Source organism: Salmo trutta, chromosome 7 (assembly GCF_901001165.1).
Source record: "Salmo trutta chromosome 7, fSalTru1.1, whole genome shotgun sequence".
NCBI lineage: Eukaryota > Metazoa > Chordata > Actinopteri > Salmoniformes > Salmonidae > Salmo > Salmo trutta.
In genome coordinates this window covers 39085128-39110059 of record NC_042963.1, presented here as the reverse complement: position 1 = coordinate 39110059, position 24932 = coordinate 39085128, and the positions used below count along the sequence as shown (strand labels likewise).

Below are 24932 nucleotides of genomic sequence, written 5' to 3'. Positions count from 1 at the left end.
CTTTGCACACTCTTGGCATTCTGTCAACCAGCTTCATGAGGAATGCTTTTCCAACCGTCTTGAAGGAGTTCCCACATATGCTGAGCACTTGTTGGCTGTGTTGTGACTTTACTTTCATTAATCTGATGAATGTTTTTTTTATCTAATCAACTATGTTTAATTGTTACCCGATTAAATTAATCATGTAACAATTAACTCATTAGGAATTGGGGCACCATGAGAGCAGTTCTTTACCTATTATCTCCATAAACAGTCAACGTATTAATCATAACCTCGTATCATATCATCATTCTGAACAGTTGTATCCTCCTGCATCTGCAAAAACCCCAGCCTTACTTATGATTCAGTACTACACAAATTGGTTTCATTGTTTATTTACTAGCTAACTAAATGGTAACACAGGATAAACATACATACTTAATACATTTGAAACAGGTCCCTAGTGGACTGACACAATATGGCAGCTTGTTACAAAAGAGATGGAGAGGGGAGGGGGGCAGAGAGTGACAGTGTAACGGTTGTCGTCGGATTGAGACCAAAACGCAGCGGGTATATGTGTACTCATCTTCTTTTATTACGGAAAGAAGGAAAAACCAAAATAAACATGTACACCAAAAGAACACAACGACGAATAAACAGTCCTGTAAGGCCATAAGCTATACATGGAACAATCTCCCACAAACACTAAATCAAACACATACCCATATATAGGACTCTCAATCAGAGGCAACGAGAAAACACCTGCCTCCAATTGAGAGTCCAACCCCAATAAACAAAACATAGAAATACAAAAAACTAGACAGAACATAGAAATACACTAACATAGAACAGTACCCAAAAACCCGGAAATAATAAATCAAACACCCTACTAAATAAACCACCACCCCGAACCACATAAAACAAATACCCTCTGCCACGTCCTGACCAAAATAAAAAACAATTACTCCCTCTACTGGTCAGGACGGTTCCGGGTCGCAGGCAGACTCCCTCGGTTCCGGGTCGCAGGCAGACTCCCTTGGTTCAGGGTCGCAGGCAGTCTCCCTCGGTTCCGGACTAGACACTGTTGCCGGATACTCTGGACTGCACACTGGTGCCGGATACTCTGGACTGCACACTGTTGCCGGATACTCTGGACTGCACACTGTTGCCAAACTCTCGAGGCTGGGCTGACGCACTGGAAGCCTGATGCGTGGTACTGGTACTGGATGTGCCAGTCTGGGGACACGCACCTCAGGGCTAGTGCGGGGAGCGGGAACAGGCCGAGTCGGACTGGGTTGACACACTGGAAGCCTGATGCGTGGTGCTGGTACTGGAGGTATCAGCCTGGGAACACGCACCTCAGGGCTAGTGCGGGGAGCGCGAACAGGACGAGTCGTACAGGGCTGACGCACTGGACCATAGAGGCGTACTGTCGGTCTTGAGCGCAGAACTGGCATCGCTCTTACTGGCTGGATGCCCACTTCCCCCTGGAAAATGCGGGGCGCTGGTACTGCGCGTTCCGGCCTTAAAATACTTGGCCTCGCCACAGTACCCATTACCCCAAAGCATGGGACCTGTCCAGTCACTGGTTGCCCAGAAAAGGTACGGGGATTTGGCCTGAGGCTCAATCCTCGCCCAGCCAAACTACCCGTGTGCCCCCCCCAAAGAAATTATTGGGGCTGTCTCTCGGGCTTAAACGCCAGTCGTGTTCCCCTGTAGCGTTCCCTGTCTTCGCTCCACTTCCTCCATGGACCTGCTCCAGCCATAATCTCCTCCCACGTCCACTTCTCACGATCGTCCCTCCGTTGCTCCTTTCTCCGCTGCTTGGTCCTTATTTGGTGGGAGATTCTGTAACGGTTCTCGTCGGATTGAGACCAAAACGCAGAGGGTATATGTGTACTCATCTTCTTTTATTACGGAAAGAAGGAAAAACCAAAATAAACATGTACACCAAAAGAACACAACGACGAATAAACAGTCCTGTAAGGCCATAAGCTATACATGGAACAATCTCCCACAAACACTAAATCAAACACCCTACTAAATAAACCACCACCCCGAACCACATAAAACAAATACCCTCTGCCACGTCCTGACCAAAATAAAAAACAAATACTCCCTCTACTGGTCAGGACGTGACAGACAGAGACATATTACTTACATTTAGATACTACTCTCACATGAATCATATACTTTGCACATGAACCGCCACCCGTTTGGAGTAAGAAATCATGAATGTACAGTGGGGCAAAAAAGTATTTAGTCAGCCACCAATTGTGCAAGTTCTCCCACTTAAAAAGATGAGAGAGGCCTGTAATTTTCATCATAGGTACACTTCAACTATGACAGGCAAAATTAGAAAAAAATATATCCAGAAAATCACATTGTAGGATTTTTAATGAATTTATTTGCAAATTATGGTGGAAAATAAGTATTTGGACAATAACAAAAGTTTATCTCAATACTTTGTTATATACCCTTTGTTGGCAATGACACAGGTCAAACGTTTTCTGTAAGTCTTCACAAGGTTTTCACACACTGTTGCTGGTATTTTGGCCCATTCCTCCATGCAGATCTCCTCTAGAGCAGTGATGTTTGGGGGCTGTCGCTGGGCAACACGGACTTTCAACTCCCTCCAAAGATTTTCTATGGGGTTGAGATCTGGAGACTGGCTAGGCCACTCCAGGACCTTGAAATGCTTCTTACGAAGCCACTCCTACGTTGCCCGGGCGGTGTGTTTGGGATCATTGTCATGCTGAAGACCCAGCCACGTTTCATCTTCAATGCCCTTGCTGATGGAAGGAGGTTTTCACTCAAAATCTCACGATACATGGCCCCATTCATTCTTTCCTTTACACGGATCAGTCGTCCTGGTCCCTTTGCAGAAAAACAGCCCCAAAGCATGATGTTTCCACCCCCATGCTTCACAGTAGGTATGGTGTTCTTTGGATGCAACTCAGCATTCTTTGTCCTCCAAACATGACGAGTTGAGTTTTTACCAAAAAGTTCAATTTTGGTTTCATCTGACCATATGACATTCTCCCAATCCTCTTCTGGATCATCCAAATGCTCTCTAGCAAACTTCAGATGGGCCTGGACATGTACTGGCTTAAGCAGGGGGACACGTCTGGCACTGCAGGATTTGAGTCCCTGGCGGCGTAGTGTGTTACTGATGGTAGGCTTTGTTACTTTGGTCCCAGCTCTCTGTAGGTCATTCACTAGGTCCCCCCGTGTGGTTCTGGGATTTTTGCTCACCGTTCTTGTGATCATTTTGACCCCACGGGGTGAGATCTTGCATGGAGCCCCAGATCGAGGGAGATTAACAGTGGTCTTGTATGTCTTCCATTTCCTAATAATTGCTCCCACAGTTGATTTCTTCAAACCAAGCTGCTTACCTATTGCAGATTCAGTCTTCCCAGCCTGGTGCAGGTCTACAATTTTGTTTCTGGTGTCCTTTGACAGCTCTTTGGTCTTGGCCATAGTGGAGTTTGGAGTGTGACTGTTTGAGGTTGTGGACAGGTGTCTTTTATACTGATAACAAGTTCAAACAGGTGCCATTAATACAGGTAACGAGTGGAGGACAGAGGAGCCTCTTAAAGAAGAAGTTACAGGTCTGTGAGAGCCAGAAATCTTGCTTGTTTGTAGGTGACCAAATACTTATTTTCCACCATAATTTGCAAATAAATTCATTAAAAATCCTACAATGTGATTTTCTGGATTTATTTTCCTCATTTTGTCTGTCATAGTTGACGTGTACCTATGATGAAAATTACAGGCCTCTCTCATCTTTTTAAGTGGGAGAACTTGCACAATTGGTGTCTGACTAAATACTTTTTTGCCCCACTGTATTTACGTGTAAATGTCTTGGTTTTTCGTGAATTTCTGTCAGAGCCAGGCCTTCTTGGAAAGGGTGTTGGGCCTTTTTTGCGGCGTGCTTGTAAGGCACTAATTGTCCAAAAGGGGTCCCCACCCGTCTTCGTCTGTTGCTCTCCTCTGCCATCGCCCAGCATCAATCAATCAATCAAATGTATTTATAAAGCCCTTCTTACATCAGCTGATGTCACAAAGTGCTGTTCAGAAATCTAGCCTAAAACCCCAAACAGCAAGCAATACAGGTGTAGAAGCAGCGGCGACCCGTTGGCATCCAGCGACCCGTCGTGTAGTCCTAAACAGAACTACAGAGCTCACTCTACTTCCACTCGCTCTGAAAGATGATTCTTTGAAGATAGATGGTGTGTCGATGGTTCTCAGTGGGGTGATGAGAGTAGCGTACTATGGTAATTCAAGAAGAGTAGTGGAATAGTCCCACTTAAATTTGCTTTACTTTACTTTGGTCAGCTAATCAGCCATACCAGTGATTGTCCGGAAGGTGACGTTAACGTCTCTACCTTGTGTTGAGATTGTGTTCGAACCACTTTGGACGTGAGCTGCAGCTACACGTCTCTCTGGTCTGATGTGTTAATTCTTAACCCATCATTTTATACAGTTCTTCTAAAGGGGGGGTTCGTGAGGCTGAAACACACTCTCTGAGGGGGGGCTGAAGGGGGGGGGGTGACTACTTACTTGTACAAAGTTATAGAATAAATTTCCTCTTATAGTTTCTAAGATCACATCCCTCTCTTAACAAAAACACTTTCATCAGGTTTCATATTTCATACAAAACGAAGAGGATGGACACTTCACAGATATAGTGTGCATACTTTTGAAGTTACAGTATTTCCTTTATAACATTTTTAATGACATCAAAAAATAATAACCAAACAACATTAGTGGTCTTTGGGTTGCCTCTGACTATTCCCCACATTCTATGTTAGAAATATTGTTCCAATACTCGCTTTAGAACATGTTAGAGTTTCAGCTGGAAAATGTCTGTAAAACAAAGGAACATTCCTGTGTGAATTTGGAGTGGGATGTTCTCTCCTTGATTTACAACAGGCTTTGGGTTGTCAAACCCCCACCAGTTCCCTCCTTCCCCCCCTGTGGGTGAGAAATGGTCTGGTTGAAGTTATCCATTGCAAAGCTGATCTGACCCATTCAGATCCTCACAGGACAGTCATGACAGCTGCTTTTCTTTCAGTCTGCGGTCCAACTCATCCCAAACTATTTCAATTGGGTTGAGGTCGGGGGATTGTGGAGGCCAGGTCATCTGATGCAGCACTCCATCACTCTCCTTCTTGGTCAAATAGCCCTTAAACAGCCTGGAGGTGTGTTTTGGGTCATTGTCCTTTTGAAAAACAAATGATAGTCCCACTAAGCACAAACCAGATGGGATGGCATATCGCTGCTGAATGCTGTGGTAGCCATGCTGGCCATGCTGTGCCTTGAATTACAAATGAATCACTGACAGTGTCAGCAAAGCACCCCCACACCCTCACACCTCCTCCTCCATGCTTCATGGTGAAAACCACACATGCTGAGATCATCCGTTCACCTACTCTGCGTCTCACAAAGACACAGCAGTTGGAACCAAAAATCTCCAATTTGGACTCATCAGATAAAAGGACAGATTTCCACCAGTGTAATTTCCATTGCTTGCGTGTCTTTGCCCAAGCAAGTCTCTTCTTCTTATTGGTGTCCCTTAGTAGTGGTTTCTTTGCAGCAATTCGACCATGAAGGCCTGATTCACATAGTCTCCTCTGAACAGTTGATGTTGACATGTGTCTGTTACTTGAACTCTGTGAAGCATTAATTTGGGCTGCAATCTGAGGTGCAGTTAACTCTAATGAACTTATCCTCTGCAGCAGAGGTAACTCTGGGTCTTCCTTTCCTGTGGCGGTCCCCATGAGACCTAGTTTCATCATAGCGCTTGATGGTTTTTGCGACTGCACTTGAAGAAACTTTCAATGTTCTTGAAATGTTGCACATTGACTGACCTTCATGTCTTAAAGTAATGATGTACTGTCATTTTGCTTTGCTTATTTGAGCTGTTCTTGCCATAATATGGACTTGGTCTTTTACCAAATAGGGCTATCTTCTGTATACCACCCCTACCTTGACACAACACAACTGATTGGCTCAACTGCATTAAGAAGGAAAGAAATTCCACAAATGAACTTTTAACAAGGCACACCTGTTAATTGAAATGCATTCCAGGTGACTACCTCATGAAGATGGTTGAGAGAATGTCAAGAGTGTGCAAAGCTGTCACCAAGACAAAGGGTGGATACTTTGAAGAATCTGAAATAAAATCTATTTTGATTTGTTTAACACTTTCTTGTTTACTACATAGTTCCATATGTGTTATTTCATAGTTTTGATGTCTTCACTATTATTCTACAATGTAGAAAATAGTACAAATAAAGAAAAACCCTTCAATGTATAGGTGTGTCCAAACCTTTGACTGGTATTGTACATATAACTAGCAATAAAGTGACTAGGCAACAGGATAGATAATAAACAGTATTAGTAGAGTATGTGATGAGTCAAAAAAAGTTTGCGCAAAAAGGGTCAATGCAGATAGTCTGGGTAGCTATTTGCTTAACTATGCAACTAACTATTTAGCAATCTTATGGCTTGGGGGTAGAAGATGATCAGGGTCCTGTTGGTTTCAGACTTGGTGTATTGGTACCACTTGCAGTGCGGCAGGAGACAGAACAGTCTTTGACTTGGGTGGCTGGAGTCTTTGACATTTTTAGAGCCTTCCTCTGACACTGCCTGGTCTAGAGGACCTGAATGGTAGGCAGCTCGGCCCCAGTGACGTACTGGGCCGTACGCAGTACGCTCTGTAGTGCCTTGCGATCGGATGCCAAGACGGTGCCATACCAAGCGGTGATGCAGCCAGTCAAGATGCTATCAAGGGTGCAGTTGTAGAACATTTTGAGGACCTGAGGGCCCATGCCAAATCTTTTCAGCCTCCTGAAGGGGAAGAGGAATTGTCGTGCCCTCTTTACAACTGTGTGGATAATGATAGACACTTAGTGATGTGGACACCAAGGAACTTGAAGCTCTCGACCCGCTCCACTACAGGCCTGTCGATGTGACTGGGGGTTTGGCACTATCTTTGCAGTCCATCTGTTTCCTGTAGTCCACGATCAGCTCCTTTGTCTTGTTGACATTGAGGGGGAGGTTGTTGTCTCGGCACCACACTGCCAGGTCTCTGACATCCTCTCTATAGGCTGTCTCATCGTCATCGATGATCAGGCCTACCACTGTTGTGTCATCAGCAAACTTAATGATGGTGTTGGAGTTGTCTGTGGCCATGCAGTCGTGGGTGAACAGGGAGTACAGGAGAGGACTAAGCACACACCCCTGAGGGACCCCCCGTGTTGAGGGCCAGGGATTCCAGGATCCAGTTACAGAGGGAGGTGTTCAGTTTGAGGGTCCTTAACTTAGTGATGAGCTTGGAGGGGACTATGGTGTTTAACGCTGAGCTGTTATCAGGTATGAAGGTAACACTCAGATGCAGACCAAGTCGAATAAACAGTAGTTTAATATTTCAACAGGGGCAGGCGATAGACAGGTCAAGGAAGGCAGAGGTCAGTAAACCAGAGGTGGGGCAACAGTACCGGACGGCAGGCAGGCTCAGGGTCAGGGGCAGGCAGACTGGTCAGGCAGGCGGGCTTGGATTCAAGACAGGCAAGGGTCAAAACCAGGAGGGCGAGAAAAGAGGGACTGGAAAAGCAGGAGTTGAGACACAAAACGCTGGTTGACTCGAACAAGCAAGACGAACTGGCAACAGACAAACAGAACACAGGAATAAATACACAGGGGATTATGTGGAAGATGGGCGACACCTGGAGGCGGGTGGAGACAATCACGGAGACAGGTGAAACAGATCAGGGTGTGACAGTACCCCCCCCCCTCTAGTCCTTAACTGGCAGATTCATTAAATAGTACCTGCAAACACCAGTCTCAATGTCAACAGTGAAGAGGCGACTGCGGGATGCTGGCCTTCTAGGCAGAGATAATCTGTCCAGTGTCTGTGTTCTTTTGCCCATCTTAATCTTTTCTTTTTATTGGCCAGTCTGAGATATGGCTTTTTCTTTGCAACTCAGCCTAGAAGGCCAGCATCCCGGAGTTGCCTCTTCACTGTTGACATTGAGACTGGTGTTTTGCGGGTATTATTTAATGAAGCTGCCAGTTGAGGACTTGTGAGGCGTCTGTTTCTCAAACTAGACACTCTAATGTACTTGTCCTCTTGCTCAGTTGTGCACCGAGGCCTCCCACTCCTCTTTCTATTCCGGTTAGAGCCAGTTTGCTCTGTTTTGTGAAGGGAATAGTTTACGAGATCTTCAGTTTCTTGGCAATTTCTCGCATGGAATAGCCTTCATTTCTCAGAACAAGAATAGACTGATGAGTTTCAGAAGAAAGTTCTTTGTTTCTGGCCATTTTGAGCCTGTAATCAAACCCACAAATGCTATTGCTCCAGATACTCAACTAGTCAAAAGAAGGTCAGCTTTATTGCTTCTTTAATCAGAACAACAGTTTTCAGCTGTGCTAATGTAATTGTAAAAGGGTTTTCTAATGACCAATTAGCCTTTTAAAATGATAAACTTGGATTAACTAACACAACGTGCCATTGGAACATAGGAGTGATGGTTGCTGATAATGGGCCTCTGTACACTTAGGTCGATATTCCGTTTCCAGCTACAATAGTCATTTACAACATTAACAATGTCTACACTGTATTTTGGATAAATTTGATATTATTTTAATGGACAAAAATGTTTGCTTTTCTTTAAAAAACAAGGACATTTCTGAGTGACCTCAAACTTTTTAACGGTAGTGTAGGTGTTATTTTTGTCCAGGTAGGAGAGGGCAGTGTGGAGTGCAATAGAGATTGCATCATCTGTGGATCTGTTGGGGTGGTATGCGAATTGGAATGGGTCCAGGGTCTCTAGGATTATGGTGTTGATGTGAGCCATGACCAGCTTTTCAAAGCATTTCATAACTAAAGATGTTAGTGCTACGGGGATTGTCATTTAGACAGGTTACCTTGGCGTTCTTGGGCACAGGGACTATGGTGGTCTGCTTGAAACATGTAGATATTACAGACTGGATCAGGTAGTGGTTGAAAATGTCAGTGAAGACATTTGCCAGCTGGTCAGCGCATGCTCTGAGTACACGTCCTGGTAATCCGTCTTGTGAATGTTAACCTGTTTAAAGGTCTTACTCACGTTGGCTAAGGAGAGCGTGATCACACAGTCGTCCGGAAAAGCTGGTGTTCTCATGTATGGTTCAGTGTTGCTTGCCTTGAAGCGAGCATAGAAGGCATTTAGCTTGTCTGGTAGGCTTGTGTCACTGGGCAGCTCGAGGCTGGGTTTTCCTTTGTACTCTGTGAAAGTTTGTAAACCCTGTCACATTCGAAGAGCGTCAGACCCGGGCGTAGTAGGATTCGATCTTAGTCCTGTATTCACGCTTTGCCTGTTTTATGGTTCGTCTGAGGGTGTAGTGGGATTTCTTATAAGTATCCGGATTAGTGTCCCGCTCTTTGAAAGTGTCAGCTCCAGCCTTTAGCTCAGTGTGGATGTTGCCTGTAATCCATGGCTTCTGGTTGGGAAATGTACGTACAGTCATCCTAGGGACGACGTTGTCAATGCACTTATTAATGAAGCCAGTGACTGATGTGGTAAACTCCTCAATGCCATCGGATGAATCTGAAACATATTCCAGTTTGTACTAGCTAAACAGTCCTGTAGCTTAGCATCTGCTTCATCTGACCTCTTCTGTCTTGGGCTCGTCACTGGTACTTACTGTTTGAGTTTCTGCTTGTAAGCAGGAATCAGGGGTATAGAGTTATGGTCAGATTTGCCAAATGGAGGGCGAGGGAGAGCTTTTTATGCATTTTTGTGTGTGGAGTAAAGGTGATCTAGAATTTTTAGCCTCTAGTTGCACAGATGACATGATGGTAGGAGTGTGTCCACCCGATGAGCATGTTTTTTTTGCGCCATCTTTTTCTCTTCCAAGTCTCGGGGATTAGGGCCTGGTCCGGGATGAGCAGTATGTCCTGCGCTGTCGACTCGTTGAAGTAGAAATCTTCCTCCAAATCGAGGTTAGTGATTGCTGTTCTGATGTCGAGAAGCTCTTTTCGGTCATAGGAAACGATGGCAAAAACATTATGTGTAAAAAAAACACAAAATAGCAAAATTAGTCAGGTGCCTGTAAAACTGCAGCTATCCAGCACCATTGTTTTTTGTAAGAACAGTGGTTAAGTATTACATCTAGATCATACCTGTAGACATTGAAGTGCTATTGACTGCAAAGATAGTGCCAAACAATAGCATGTTCAACATTCAGCATTTGAGAAAGCCCTCTATGGATCGGCTCACATCTTCTAAAAGTCTGTCACTTTTGGTGAGGTGATTCTACATGCACATGTGTGAAAGAAAGTCTTGTTAACAGCTGAACACTTGAAGCACTAAATTCATTTCCAGTCCTAATTTGGCTCATTAATCCTTCCGGCTTGTTGGTTTAGTAATGATGTTCCACAGGGGAAATTCAATTATGAGGAGGGAGAGATGTTGATCCCACAAGAGACTCATAGGAAATGTGTTATTGAAAAGAACTTGTAGTTGATAAGAATGTTGTTTTCGACTGGCGTTGTGTTCATAGAGGACAAGAATGAAAATAGGTGACCTGGTGGTGATGAGGTTCTGTTACTCTTCAGTTCTTTTGAAGATTACTCCACTGCAGGGTCAAGTAAGGCGATACGGTCTGGTACTGGTGTCCCGGCAAAATAAATAGTGGGGTTATGCCTTACCGGTAAAACATGAGCCCATCACAATAATTAAAACAAAATGTCAAGAAAACTGTCGGTTATTACAACGCTTTCTATCATTACCAAATGTCAGAGTTATGGAAAATCAGCGAATGGGCTTGAAAATGGGTGGTAAACTATAGCCTATTCTCTAAAATGTGATGTGGTTAGACTAGAACACAGACATTTTGCGAAGGGAGAAAAGAGTGGCCGACACCAAGACGTGCACAGACTGCAGTGGACGCATAAATTCTGTCCTAATGACTATCGCCAAATGTCATAACACTTTTTGGTGTTTTGTTTAACAGAGGTCTCTTTCCATTCACCACTGTTTGTTTCTACTTCCACCCTAGCTCCACTGGTATGACAAACACTCAGAAGGTGATCAATATATATCAATAAGGAAAAATGTATGAATTGTTTCTGGACTTCACACAGTGCCAAGAGTAAGCATTACTTTACAGTACCATGTACAAATTACGAGCTCAGTCACACCCAAAGTGACAAACCACAACTAACAATCTATCTTTAATTGTTTTATGACAACATTGTTTTATTCTATTTCGTGTAAAACCCCAGGTGAATGGGTGCAAGTGTAATTCCACCCTGTTGGGGTGGACAATGCCAAGGTTGTGGTCACTGGGCTGTCCTGCCTCATGGCTGAGTGTAGGTTTGAGGTTAGACTGTCCCTCGTTGGTTGGTTCACCCTCCGGATAGGGTTCCCTGTCAGCTTTCATCTGTATAATGGCGGAGGGAACCGGAGCTAAGCAATGTTAATGCATGTCATTGTACTCATCACCCTGCACTTGAATGTCTAATTACCTGTTAGAACTATGAGTTACACTGTTGAAAGGGGTTAATGTTAATGGTTTGAAGCACCACTTGGGCATATGTCAAGGCAAAGGGCAGATTGTATAGATCAACCAAAAATCCAATGCCATCATTCCATTAAAGGTGTAATTTATGGGTGACCGTGTACCTGTATCGTGTCATAGTATTTGTAGGGCAAGTCTATCAGGTTTATTCCAATATTTCTATTGCGCTAATCAGTTTCAAGGACACTCCACCTTTACAGTACATAATATCAATAGTATTTCATCATATGACCAAAGACTGAGGTCACTGGGTAATTGTGTTGATCGCTGCCTTCAGGCTTCTTCAGACGGAGCATCACCAAGAAAGCTGTGTACAAGTGCAAGAATGGAGGGACCTGTGAGATGGACATGTACATGCGGAGGAAGTGCCAGGAGTGTCGTCTCCGGAAGTGCAAAGAGATGGGCATGCTGGCAGAGTGTGAGTATCAGTCCCCGCCAACAGCTGTTCTCCATGATACTGTACCCATGATGCCACTCTTAATGGTACAGACTGTGAAGTACTGGTACAATGAATAAGGAAAGGGACTAATAGTCAAAACAAACCATAAACCATCATTCATGAAAGATGTACAGTACATTTTACAAGAAAGTCAATGACATGCTTATTCACTCTTGATGGTCTTTACTCCAGAATCCATGTAGATGCAGCAGTAGCAGTGTGTGGGTAAAACCACTGAGGAAGCCAAGCCAAGCCAGTAAAAAAATCCATATTACAACCTATGTTGTGATAATTGCCTTGTATGCTTTATAACCCATTCATTCATATGCCACCATGATATAATAAGGCCATGACAACAAAAAGACAACAGTCACACAGTGGCAGAATAAATTAAACTACACATACGTTTGTTTCATCACAGAACCGGAGAGCAACATCTGTCCGGTGAAGTCCACAAAGCAAATATTTCATGCAAGTTAATGTTTTTCACAGTTTATTAAACAACTACTGATTTATAAACAAGGAGTTACTGCAAGTCAGCACTAAGAGAACAGGAGCACTGCCTATTTCAGCACCTTTTCTTCTTAGACATTGTCACGTAAATGCTGGGAGTCAGGAAGCAGGTGCAGAAGGTGAGTATAATAATGAAGAATGCCGATAAACTAAACATGAGAAGCGTACAGACCGTGAATGAAAACAAACCAATACTGCCTGATGACTGAGGCTACTGAGGGCTAAATAAAGGGAAGGTAATGAAGTCCAGGTGTGCGTAATGATAGGGAGCAGGTGTGCGTAATGATGGGGAAGTTGTGCATAATGATGGGGAGCAGGTGTGCGTAATGATGGGGAGCAGGTGTGCGTAATGATGGGGAACAGTTGTGCATAATGATGGAGACCAGGTGTGCGTAATGATGGGGAGTAGGTGTGCGTAATGATGGGGAGCAGGTGTGCGTAATGATGGTGAGCAGGTGTGCATAATGATGGGGAACAGTTGTGCATAATGATGGGGACCAGGTGTGCGTAATGATGGGGAGCAGGTGTGCGTAATGATGGGGAGCAGGTGTGCGTAATGATGGTTGCCAGGACCAGTGGTTAGTAGACTGGCAACTTCGAGCGCTGGATGGAGTTCCAATTCAACCCAAGGTGTTCGATGGGTTTGAGGTCAGGGATCTGTGCAGGCCAGTCAAGTTCTTCCACACCAATCTTGACAAACCATTTCTGTATGGACCTTGCTTTGTGCACGGGGGCATTGTAATGCTAAAACAGGAAAGGGCCTTCCCCAAACTGTTGCCACAATGTTGGAAGCACAGAATCGTCTAGAATGTCATTGTATGCTGTAGCGTTAAGAATTCCCTGCATTGGAACTAAGGGGCCTAGCCCGAACCATGAAAAACAGCCCCAGACCATTATTCCTCCTCCACCAAACTTTACAGTTGGCACTATGCATTGGTGCAGATAGCGTTCTCCTTGCATCCGCCAAACCCAGATCCATCCGTCGGACTGCCAGATGGTGGAACGTGATTAATCACTCCAGAGAACCATTTCCACTACTCCGGAGTCCAATTGTGGCGAGCTTTACACCACTCCGGCCGACGCTTGGCATTGCGCATGGTGATCTTTGGCTTGTGTGCGGCTGCTCGGCCATGGAAGCCTATTTCATGAAGCTCCCGACGAACAGTTATTGTGCTGACATTGCTTCCAGAGGCAGATTGGAACTCGGTAGTGAGTGAGCTCAACGCTGATTGGCTAATTATTTTATAAAAACATTATCAAGGGAGGCCAAAAGCTTGCTGGCATCAATCAATCAAATGCTCCAGCTGCAACATATCATACTGTTTTGGTCCAGACAGCGTCAGATACATGGGCTACACATACTGAGACAGAGGGGCGCTGGTTCCCTCGCTCAGATTATTTCTCCGGTGGGATTCAGCCACTTGTGAATTGACGGAAAATGATAAAACCACAGAGAGAGAGTGAGAGAGAGAGAGAGAGAGAGAGAGAGAGAGAGAGAGAGAGAGTCGAAAGGTAAATTATTATTATTATTTAAAAGCCTGGCTTCCCTTGACATCCATGAATACATGCCACTGAGTTGCAGATGCATGGATATCCTACACTCTTAGAAAAAAAAGTTTACAAAAGGCTTCTTTCGGCTGTCCCCATAGAAGAACCCTTTTTGGTTCCAGGTAGAACCCTTTTTGGGTTCTATGTAGAACCCTCCGTGGAAAGGGTTTAATATGGAACCCAAAAAGGTTCTACCTGGAACCGAAAAGTGCTCTTCAAAGTGTTCTCCTATGGGAACAGCCGAATAACTCTTTGAAGTTGTAGATAGAAAATGATTTAAATAATTTTCTAAGAGTGTACTGCGTGACTAACCATATTGCTATTTCTTATGTGCAACAGAATATCTTGCTAACATCAGGAAATGAATTTGGTGATAACACCATCTCTTTGATATACTACTATGTGCATTTATTACTTGAGAGACTATATTGTAGATTTTATTAACTCATGGTACTTGTTACTTGATGCACATACTATACGGTATTACCTGCCCGTACAAAAATTCATATTCAAACCCTTTGTTTTAATTCAACTGAAGCACAGACATATCTAAGGGCACCTCCTTTAAGAATAAGTGCACCTGCTCTTTCCCGCTAGAGCAGGGTTCCCCAACTGGCAGATCGCGGGCCGAATTTATTGGACCCCCAAATTATTGGGCAATTGTTTTTCAAATTAAAAAAATAATAATAATTGTGTTGGACATAAAAGACTGTAAAAACACCAGCAAATCAGCTCCAAGTGATTATAATTTTGGAAACCTGTTCCAAAGTATTCCCATGCATAATAAAGAGATATAGAAAGATATATGTCACATTAGCGCACGTTAGCTCACCATGGGTGGGACACTGATCCTGTAGAGAATATAGAGAGATATATGTGATCGTATATGCAAATTTAAGCAAGGTTTGAAATTATTATGTTTTAGGCAAATATTCTATCTCTTTGGGCTACTTGCGGTCAATTTGCAGTCAACTAATGATTTTTTATTATTTTTTATTATCTTGGATTTCTTCAATAGTATTGCATTTTACCATTCATATATCCATTTACTTTTGATCAGTTTAGGATCAACATGATTAAAACAGAGCTATCTTTCTCTCAGTATTTGATTCTGATTGACATGTCTAGCTGTGATTGACGTGTGTCTTGCTGTGATGGACATGTGTCTAGCTGTAAGCCTGACCCCTGACTATCTCTTCATAAGACTGTGTGATAGTATCATACTGTTCTTTCAATGCACTGGAGGCAGTCTCAGATCAAGCAGAGAACTGTCTTTGTGGATTCTGACACGACTGCTTTGAATTCCACCGAGGGAAAGTGTGTCATACCTCTCACAATAGAAAGGTCTCACCATTGTTGCTCTTAAAGGAAAGACTGTGGAAAGGGAAAGGGAAAGGGGGAAACCTAGTCAGTTGTATAACTGAATTCCTTCAACTGAAATGTCTTCCGCATTTAACCCCACCCCTCTGAATCAGAGAGGTGCGGGGGGGGCTGCCTTAATCGATATCCACGTCTTCGGCGCCCGGGTTGAAAGGTTGAAAGATGGGAGGGAGGGAGGGAGGGAGGGAGGGAGGGAGGGAGAGAGAGAGAGAGAGAGAGAGGGAGGGAGGGAGAGAGGGAGAGAGAGGTGGGGGGAGTCAGGAGAGCAGGAGGAAGGAGTTGGGCTCATGTTGCTCATAAATGTTGTAGGAAGTTGGGAAGAATATTGCAGGTAGCAGGCATTCAACAGCCCTGTCTGTTGGCGCTACAGTGCTCCCCCCGATGACTCCCAAAGCTATTTGTTAGGCAGGCCTGGATGGCAATCATCGCCTGTTCTCGGCAGTCTCCTTTGGTCTCAATGTTAAAAGAGCCAATTCTGAAGGTTTTCATTCAAAGGAAACACTGATCATAGATTTTTCCCTGGTTGTCAGAACTTTACTGAAAGGAGTAACATTGACATACTCCCTACATTAAATACAGGGGTTGTATAATTTTTAATAATATCACACTGATATAATTTGTAATAATGGAGAAATCCCCAGTCATCGAAAATAATTCCCTAATTATCTGAACTTTATATCTGTGCTAACTGCTTACCTTAGGTGAAAATCATTGTTCAAAACGTTCTCAATAATTTTCTCAAACCCATAGCTATACTATGAAGCCACTTGAATAAAATATCAAACTACAGTGGCATTCACAACGATAATAATTATTGAAGAAGTAAGGGTGAAATTCTCCTTCAGCACTTTGTGCTTGAACCCATCATCAATGCCCACAGGTCTGCTGACAGAGATCCAGTGTAAATCTAAAAGGCTGAGGAAAAAAGCCAAGGTCTCACCAGGACAGTCCACCGGGGACGAGACAGAGGGGGGAGACAACGGAGACACCAAACAGGTCACCTCCACCACCAAACTGTCAAAGGTAAACTCTCCCCCTTTTACTCTTTAGAATGTTTTTTTGCTCTTCAAAATGGGAGACATGTCAGTGATTCACAATTGAGGAATCTAAATACTATCAACAAAATTATTTTAGATGTTTATAGACTCAGCAAAACTAACTTTTTCCTGAAATACATTTCTTTGTAAAAATAATAGTTATAATAGTTTTTTTCTTTGGCTGTCTACCTGTCTTTATCTAAATATAAATGCCCTACACTGATTACTGCACATGGGAATTACATGAAAATGAGGGAAGAAAAGGTTCCTCAGCTGCAGTTGTCTGTGATCCCCATAAGCCCAGTGTTAAAGTGAATATTTAAACATGTCTAAAGTCCTGTTGCCACCAAGGGATTGTATTACTCACAGCTAAGACTGCCACGTCACAAAGTATGACTCATAAATAGCCCTAGTATTACACAGAAGAGATTCAAAACGGATAGCTAATGGTTTTATTTCAGGAGAAGCTTGAACTCAGTCAAGAGCAGCAGGCTCTCTTGAGCTTCATCGTAGAAGCTTATCAGAAACATCGAATTCCTCAAGACATGGCCAAAAAACTGGTACGTGATATCTCCTACAATTCTAGCAAATTCTGTCCCACTGGGCACAGATGTCAATCCAATGTCTATTCCATGTTGTGACGTGGAAACAACGTTGATTTAACCAGCATGTGCCCAATGGGGTGTGTTTTTCACCAAGCCATAGTGTATGCTTTTACAAATCAGACATATTTATAGTTCATCGAAGACAGTAAGATACCCTTGTAACATATCCCAGAATAGATATGACTTACACTACATGCTCTCTATCCAAGTAGAAGTCAGACAGTTTTTTCCCTCAAGTCGTAGATGAAGTTACATAAAACTCCTTATCAGCCAGCAGTGTCACTCCACACACATTCTGTAATTATCTCCCTTTTGTGTGCCCTTGTTGTTTCTCCAGCTACAAGAGCAGTTCAATGCAGAAGAGAACTTCCTTCTTTTGACAGAGATGGCCACCAGTCATGTTCAAGTGCTGGTGGAGTTTACCAAAAATATTCCAGGTCTGGACATCTATTAGGCTGTGATGATCATGCCAATATGTTCAATACATAAAAGGTTTCTATAAATAGATTACTCCCATGGATTATCAGTCGACATCGATTATCAGTCAACCTCTGGCCTTTTGTACATTGGTACTCCATAGTTATAGTCTAATCGGCTCCTTGGCATCATCATAGCAACAAATAGCTTGTATGACTTAACATAATAGGACCGAGCGGGTGTTGACATCGGTCATCAGTCTAATTCAAGACTGAATTTTTTGTTGTTTTTAACTTACCTTTATTTGACCAGGGAAGACATATGAGACCTAGGTCTATTTTTCAAATGTGCCCTGCACAATACAACACAAAAATACACATTTTACACAAAATATACATATATACACATTAAAATACAAAAACACAGTCATGGGAAGCACAAATAAAACATCCCAAATCACCCAGAAAAACAGTTACATTCCTCCACAAATAAGTCCCCAATCAATACTTTAAACTGCCTGAACAGCACCACAACATTAAGTTGAAATGCATTTCGAATTCTGTTCCATCAATACGGTGCATTAAATAAAAGCAGAGTTACCTAGCTCGGTGGAGACCCTAGTAACCTCAAGAGTTAACCAATCCTGTGAACGGGTTACGCAACTCAGGTGTCTATACTTCAACAGCAAAGTTAAATAAGAAGGACGTTTATGAAGGCGGGCCTTGTAAACAGAAAGGGAGTAATGTAAAGATCAATGGGTCTTTAGTGAAGTCCAGCCAACCTTCTGACACAGGATGCAGTGCTGAGTATCAAAACTGTCACCTGTAACAAAACAAAGGTCACTATGGTAGATGGCATCCGAAGGTTTAAGAGTAGTAGCAGCTGCTCTATAATAAATAATATCACCATAATCAAGAACACATTAAAAGGTTGACTGAATAATCTACTTCCTATTGCTTAGAGAAATGCACCATCTGTTTCTGTAGAAAAGCCAACTTTAAATCTTAGCTTCTTAACCAGTTCATCTAAATGTTTTTTAAACGTCAAATCCATATCAATCCAAATGCCTAAGTATTTATATGTGGGAACACGTTCAATTGGAGAACCATCTAATGTAGTTCATCTGAAACATTCTTACGAGAGTTTAAAAACAACATGTAGTTCCTTTTGTCCGTATTAAGTTTTCAATCAGCAAGGGATTCCTGCATAGCTATAAAATCTGACTGTAGTTTTGACACAGCCAGATCAACAGCCGGGGCAATAGCGTACAAAATAGTACCAGCCGCAGATAGATGAAGTTTACCATTTTTAACAGGTTGACCAGTGGTGTTTATATAAATAGGGAAGAGAACAGGTCCCAAAATCGACCCCTGTGGTACACCTTTATGCACTTCAAGAAATTCAGACTTAACCCATCAATCATGATGGCTTGAGTTCTTTCACTAAGATAATCATTAAACCATGAACAGGAGTCAGAGCTCAGGCCTATCGAGGACAACTTATTCAATAAAATAGCACGATCAACAGTATCAAAAGATTTTGACAGGTCCACAAGCAAAGCAGCACATTTCATTTTAGTGTCTAAAGCATTGACAAGATCATTAACAACCCCGAAGTGGCGCAGCGGTCTAAGGCACTGCATCTCAGTGCAAGAGGTGTCACTACAGTCCCTTGTTCGATTCCAGGCTGTATCACTTCCGGCCGTGATTGGGAGTCCCATATGGCAGCGCACAATTGGCCCAGTGTCGTCGGGTTAGGCTGTGCCCAGGCCTAAACCCTGATTAGTTTACATTCAAAATACATTTCTCAGATAAACAATAAACAAAGTTAGACATTTACCAAGGACTCAATAAACTTAGCAAGACAAGGAAGGTCTCAGGCAGTGTAACTCATCACACAAGCGTTGTTTACCAAACCACCTCTGTTATATTACATTGAAATGGAAAGGTCTTCCTTAACTAGTCTCTTTCTGTTGTTGAGGCATCTACTGAGTGAGTTTATTTAGCATAGTTTTATTTACAAAGAGGATTTTTTACGGTTCATTATTTTTAATTTCTCACAAACCATAGAGGAGGTCCATTCTCGCCTTCCTCCCTGCAATAGCCTCCCCTGACTGTGTGTGTGTGTCTGTGTACGTGTGTGTCTGTGTGCATTTGTGTGTGGGTGGGTGCATGTGTGCAGGTTTCTCAGCCCTGGACCATGAGGATCAGATAGCACTGTTGAAGGGCTCGGCAGTGGAGGCCATGTTCCTGCGCTCAGCACAGGTGTTTACCAGGAAGCAACCTCATGGACACACAGAGGTGTTGGAGGACAGGATACGCAAGAGTGGTGCGTTCATACTGGGAAACTGGCGCATACAAGTGAAAATACTACAACAATACTCCAATATCCATCCACAAGTCTACTACTGCTATTAGAACTAAATGGAGGTTATCATTATCATTATCATCAGTATCATGATCCTCGAAAACATCTTCAGCTCATTCATCAACATGAACATCACCTTAACATGTCAAACAAATTTTTACCACAATCCATGGTTGGCATGAAACATTCATGACATTGATAGGCATCCGGCCTTTCATCCACCACACACACACACACACATACACACACACACACACACACACACACAGACACACACACACACACACACACACACACACACACACACACACACACACACACACACACACACACACACACACACACACACACACACACACACACACACAGGTCTGGTGTGAATAATGGATATGACTGCTTTATCTGACGATCTAGTTGACGAGGAGACTGGCAGCCTAGCAGTGTACTGACCTGTTGATCCTTGGCCAGGTGTGGGTTACCCGGGTAAACGGACCCCTGCCTACCGGATAGCATTTCATTCCATTGTGAGCGTATATGGGCAATGTGCCAGGTAGGGTGGTAAAATAGGGCTGTCTTCAGGTGCTAGCTAGACTGGATCAGTTAGAACTATGCACATGATTTATCGTCCATAAATGCTGGTAGTGTTGGGTATCGGATGGCAGTGTGGTGTAAGGTGGCATGAATAATTCACTAAACATCCAATTAATTGTACTGGTCATAACACATCAAACGAGAGGATCTGGCTTTGATATTCTGATTTGTGTGTACAGTACACAAGACAACACATTACCCCAGCGGGCAAAGCTGGTTGAAATGACATCATTGAAACCAGTTTTCTCACTGAAACCAGGTTGCTAACTGAGGTATTACAATAATGTATTTTAATAGAGAAGCCCATATTTGTGAATCGATGATTGGACCTTTTGTTTTTGTTAGGAAATCTTCAGTGTAATCCCTAACTAAATTTATGTCCGCATCTTTATTTATGAAACTCACTTTTTTAAAGAGTGCAGCAGTCTGGCTGCCTTGATATCTAAAGCCTACTGTATTGCTGTAATATGCAGTCATATCTGAGCTGTCACTTTGATACCCCTGGTTGGACAGTTGAATATAGAGTGGTAGAGATGGCTGCTATGTGTGCGTCATTACATCTCTTGGTGCAGGTCCTGAGTGAATGGATTAGTTGAGAGACATTCAAGCTAAAGGCCAGTCTGAGGGGAAAGAGAGAGATGTCTAAAGAGGCTATTGTTCTTTATCTAAACATCGAGAGCTCTATTGTCCCCCTCTCTCCCTCTTTGTGCGCTCCTGGCATTTCTGAAGGCTTATGGCTCTGTGATTTGACTGACTGGATTGGGTGGATTTCTAAAATGGTTTTGGTGGTAGTAGTGGTGGAGGTGGGGGTTGTCCTGCTCGCTGGATTTTTTTAATGGAAATCCGGAAAAGTCCAATGGTATCCTCAAATGGTATACTACCTCTAATTTTATATCACATATTTTGGTTCATTACAGTGGGACGTTATGGGAATTATACTAGAAATCAGTATATCATCTATACTTATATGTTGAACAATGTTTGAACACATTCCCCTGTGATCTATACTGCATAGATGGACACCACTGCCATCCAGTGGTTGTGTATTGATCATGCACCTCCACATGTTTTCCAGGCATATCAGAGGAGTTTATTACACCCATGTTCACCTTCTATAAAAGCATCGGGGAACTTCAGATGATGCAGGAAGAACACGCCCTCCTCACCGCCATTACCATCCTGTCACCAGGTGAGCTGCCACCTGGGCATGTGGCACAAGTTAAAATGTCATGGTCAAATCAACAAAAATCAACTTGATTATTTGGTTTGACCTTACTGAAAGGTGATTGGGCCTTTTTTTAAATGTGTCGAATACCCCTATCGCTCCTTCTTAGCTATCGATGGCTAAAGTTATTTGAAGTTTGTAAACCGAACCATGAAATACAGTTTCTCCTTCTCCATAGACTACTTTCAGGGTGAGAAACGATCTATCGTTTAGTTGTAAAATATTGAACTTCCCTTTCATCTCCTCTACAGACCGGCCGTACGTGAAGGGCCAGCAGGCGGTGGAGAGGCTGCAGGAGCCCATGTTGGAGGTGCTCAGGAGGTTCTGTGCCATGCAGCACCCGCTGGAGCCCCAGCACTTTGCCCGTCTCCTGGGCCGTCTGACTGAGCTGAGGACACTCAACCACCACCATGCTGAGATGCTCACCTCCTGGCGCATGAGCGACCACAAGTTCACACCCCTCCTCTGCGAGATCTGGGACGTACAGTAAATGGTACAGAGGCTGCATGGATGGATGGATGGATGGGTGGATGGATGGGTGGATGGATGGGTGGATGAGGGAGAGGAGAGGAAAAACAAACATTTCACCTTAGTGACTCCTTTGACCATTTTAGATGCTGCAACCTTTTCAGAAGCTGATTATTTTACCATTTCTGATGTTCTGACTTTGGACTTAACACCGCTTTGAGATGTTGTGAAGGAATATTGTGTAGGCTATGCTCAGGTGTTCTGTGAGCTTTTGTGATGGACTACTTGAATGTGACCACCTGTTGCCAAAGAAACTTGGAGACATTATTTAAAGATCTCCCAACGGGATAATGGACTTATATTGTCACATTTGCCAGGTTTTGGAGAAAGCAATGTGATAACACCCCTAGCATTGACAATTCATGTTTTAATCACTCATTAAACATATTTTGACTCATAGACTTTGTTTACTGTATTCATGTTATTGTCCTTTAACTGTATTTATACTCATTGGGCAGGTTTCCCGTAAGCACGCTGAGTGGAAAATATTCATTGACATTGCTTTTAAGTCCAGGCTTAATTTGGAAACCGCCCCATAATATTTCAGTTTGGGTAGTCAAACTAAGCTCAACTCATAACCTAGTTATGAACCACAGATGTTTACACTTGCTGAAATATTTCTCACAACATAACTAGATTGGAATACTCCTATAACATAGTTACTATTGTGGTGGCAAATATAATTCAAATTAGGATTTTAACCTCATGTGGAACCTATGGGGTCATATTTCAGACTTTCCCAATATGATTGCTTGTCGATAGCATGATATCATATCCCCTGTTTATGTTCAGATACAATACATTAAAGAGAAGCCGTTGTTCATGAACAATGCCATTGCTCAGATTGTTCATTGTTCAGATAGCACACATATGACATATTCTTACGTTAAGGATTCTGTTTATATTCAGATAGATTAGGGAATGATTATAATGGTTTACAATCAGACTGACATGCAAATGGCACCTGCTTCCTGGTATCGTCCCTTCTGTATACCTGTGTCATGAATCTAACAATTTGACCCAATTATGTGAGTAAATACTCACATGTATTATTAAAAAACTTCCCAATGACTCTTTCTTTTTATATCTTTAATTTGCATACCCTTATGACAATACCTCTAACAGTGTTGGGAAAAGTAACAAATTGTCATACTTGACTAAAAGTAAAGATACCTTAATATAAAATCACTCAAGTAAAAGTAAAAGTCACCAGGTAAAATACTACTTGAGTAAAAGTATAAAAGTATCTGGTTTTAAATGTACTTAAGTACAGTGGTGTAAAAAGTATTAAAGGATCATGCTTGAGTAAAGTACAAAGTAAAAATAAATGCTATACATCAAATTCCTTATATTAAGCAAACCATGTCGGCACGATTTTCTTGTTTTTTTTATTTACTGGACAAACAAAAACACACTCCAACACTCAGACATAATTTACAAACTGAGTACTTGTGTTTAGTGAGTTTGCCAGATCATAAGCAGTAGGGATGACAATGCGGTATATTGATATGTGCGTACATTGGACCATAATTCTGTCCTGCCTCAGCATTCAAAATGTAAATGAGTACTTTTGCTGTCATGGAAAATGTATACAAAGTAAAAAGTACATATTTTCCTTAGGAATATAATGGAGTAAAAGTAAAAAAAATATGAATAGTAAAGTAAAGTACACCACTGAAACCACTGACCTCTACTAAAATTGGGAACTAAAGGGAAGAACACTGACCTGATCATTAAAAAAGAGTGAGGAAAGAAAAGAAGCTCTGCTTCAGGTTTGCTACAGCATTTGTTTGACACGTTCATGCATTTATAATGTAGTTCCATTTGTTGAGAAACCCATAATATTCCTGGAATTTCAAGATCAAAGTAACAAACAAAAGAAAAAAGGAATAAATGGCACAGGTTGGGAACACATAGCAGTTGTAAGAACATGGTCCATCCTCCAAGTGCTTATTATGCTCATTTACTGTGAGAACGCTCTCATTTGTCACAATTGGGAACGTTGGGTGCATAACATTTTGAGACACCCGTTTCAACAATGTGTATTTAGCTTAGGAAATCAGGGCTGTGAACTTAAGCAATGAAACACTTGTATTATTTTTTTCCCGTCACTGAGTTTACTTTACCTACATGGGGGACTCACAACTCTTATATTTGTGTATGATTGACAAAATGCATCATACACAAAAGAAATTGCCTGGGGATCAAAATGTAATTTTTATAGACAAGGAAGTTAGCAACATCTACAGCAGAAACTATGATATATATTTTCCCCTACAAAATGTACCCTCCCCTCCCACTCTGTGAACCAGAGAGTCTAGTCTATATAAACCTCACAGGTTCTTCGCTGCACGATAACAATAGCACAATTACGGATAAGGAACAGAGAGAGCTTACATCCAGGTAACTCACCCATTTTCATAAAATATGCAATCTTTTTCTATTTGAATCCACAATTTCCCTTTTGGGATTGATATTAAGTATTCCGAATCTATCATCTATCTTATGTATCTGTTTTGTGCAAGTGATTTAAAGGCAAAAAAGCTATACAAGTTATATTTTATTGATTCTAAGAAATGTTTTAGGAAATATTTTTCTGTGATATGACTTTTTCATATGTTATTCATAACAAAAACTGATTCTGTGAGTACATTAACTAAAAATCCATTTCAACATACAGTATTTTATGTAAATGTATGAAATAGAGTCTATTTATTTTCTGGTTAGTTCTA

At 42.3% G+C, this 24932-nt stretch overlaps 1 protein-coding gene across 3 annotated transcripts in view; it reads left to right on the top strand.

Annotated features, from left to right (window-relative positions):
- Positions 1-22599, top strand: part of LOC115197371 (bile acid receptor) — a 35172-nt gene extending 12573 nt beyond the window's left edge. For 2 of the 3 annotated variants that reach the window (XM_029758802.1, XM_029758803.1), the window contains exons 4-10: positions 11828-11968; positions 16311-16453; positions 16929-17027; positions 17410-17509; positions 19671-19817; positions 21523-21636; positions 21924-22599. In XM_029758802.1, coding sequence (XP_029614662.1) covers positions 11828-11968; positions 16311-16453; positions 16929-17027; positions 17410-17509; positions 19671-19817; positions 21523-21636; positions 21924-22162 — 983 coding nt within the window. In that variant the 3' untranslated portion in view covers positions 22163-22599. The remainder of the gene's footprint in view (positions 1-11827; positions 11969-16310; positions 16454-16928; positions 17028-17409; positions 17510-19670; positions 19818-21522; positions 21637-21923) is intronic. The other variant, XM_029758804.1, reaches the window with a different exon arrangement.
- Positions 22600-24932: the final 2333 nt, after the last annotated feature.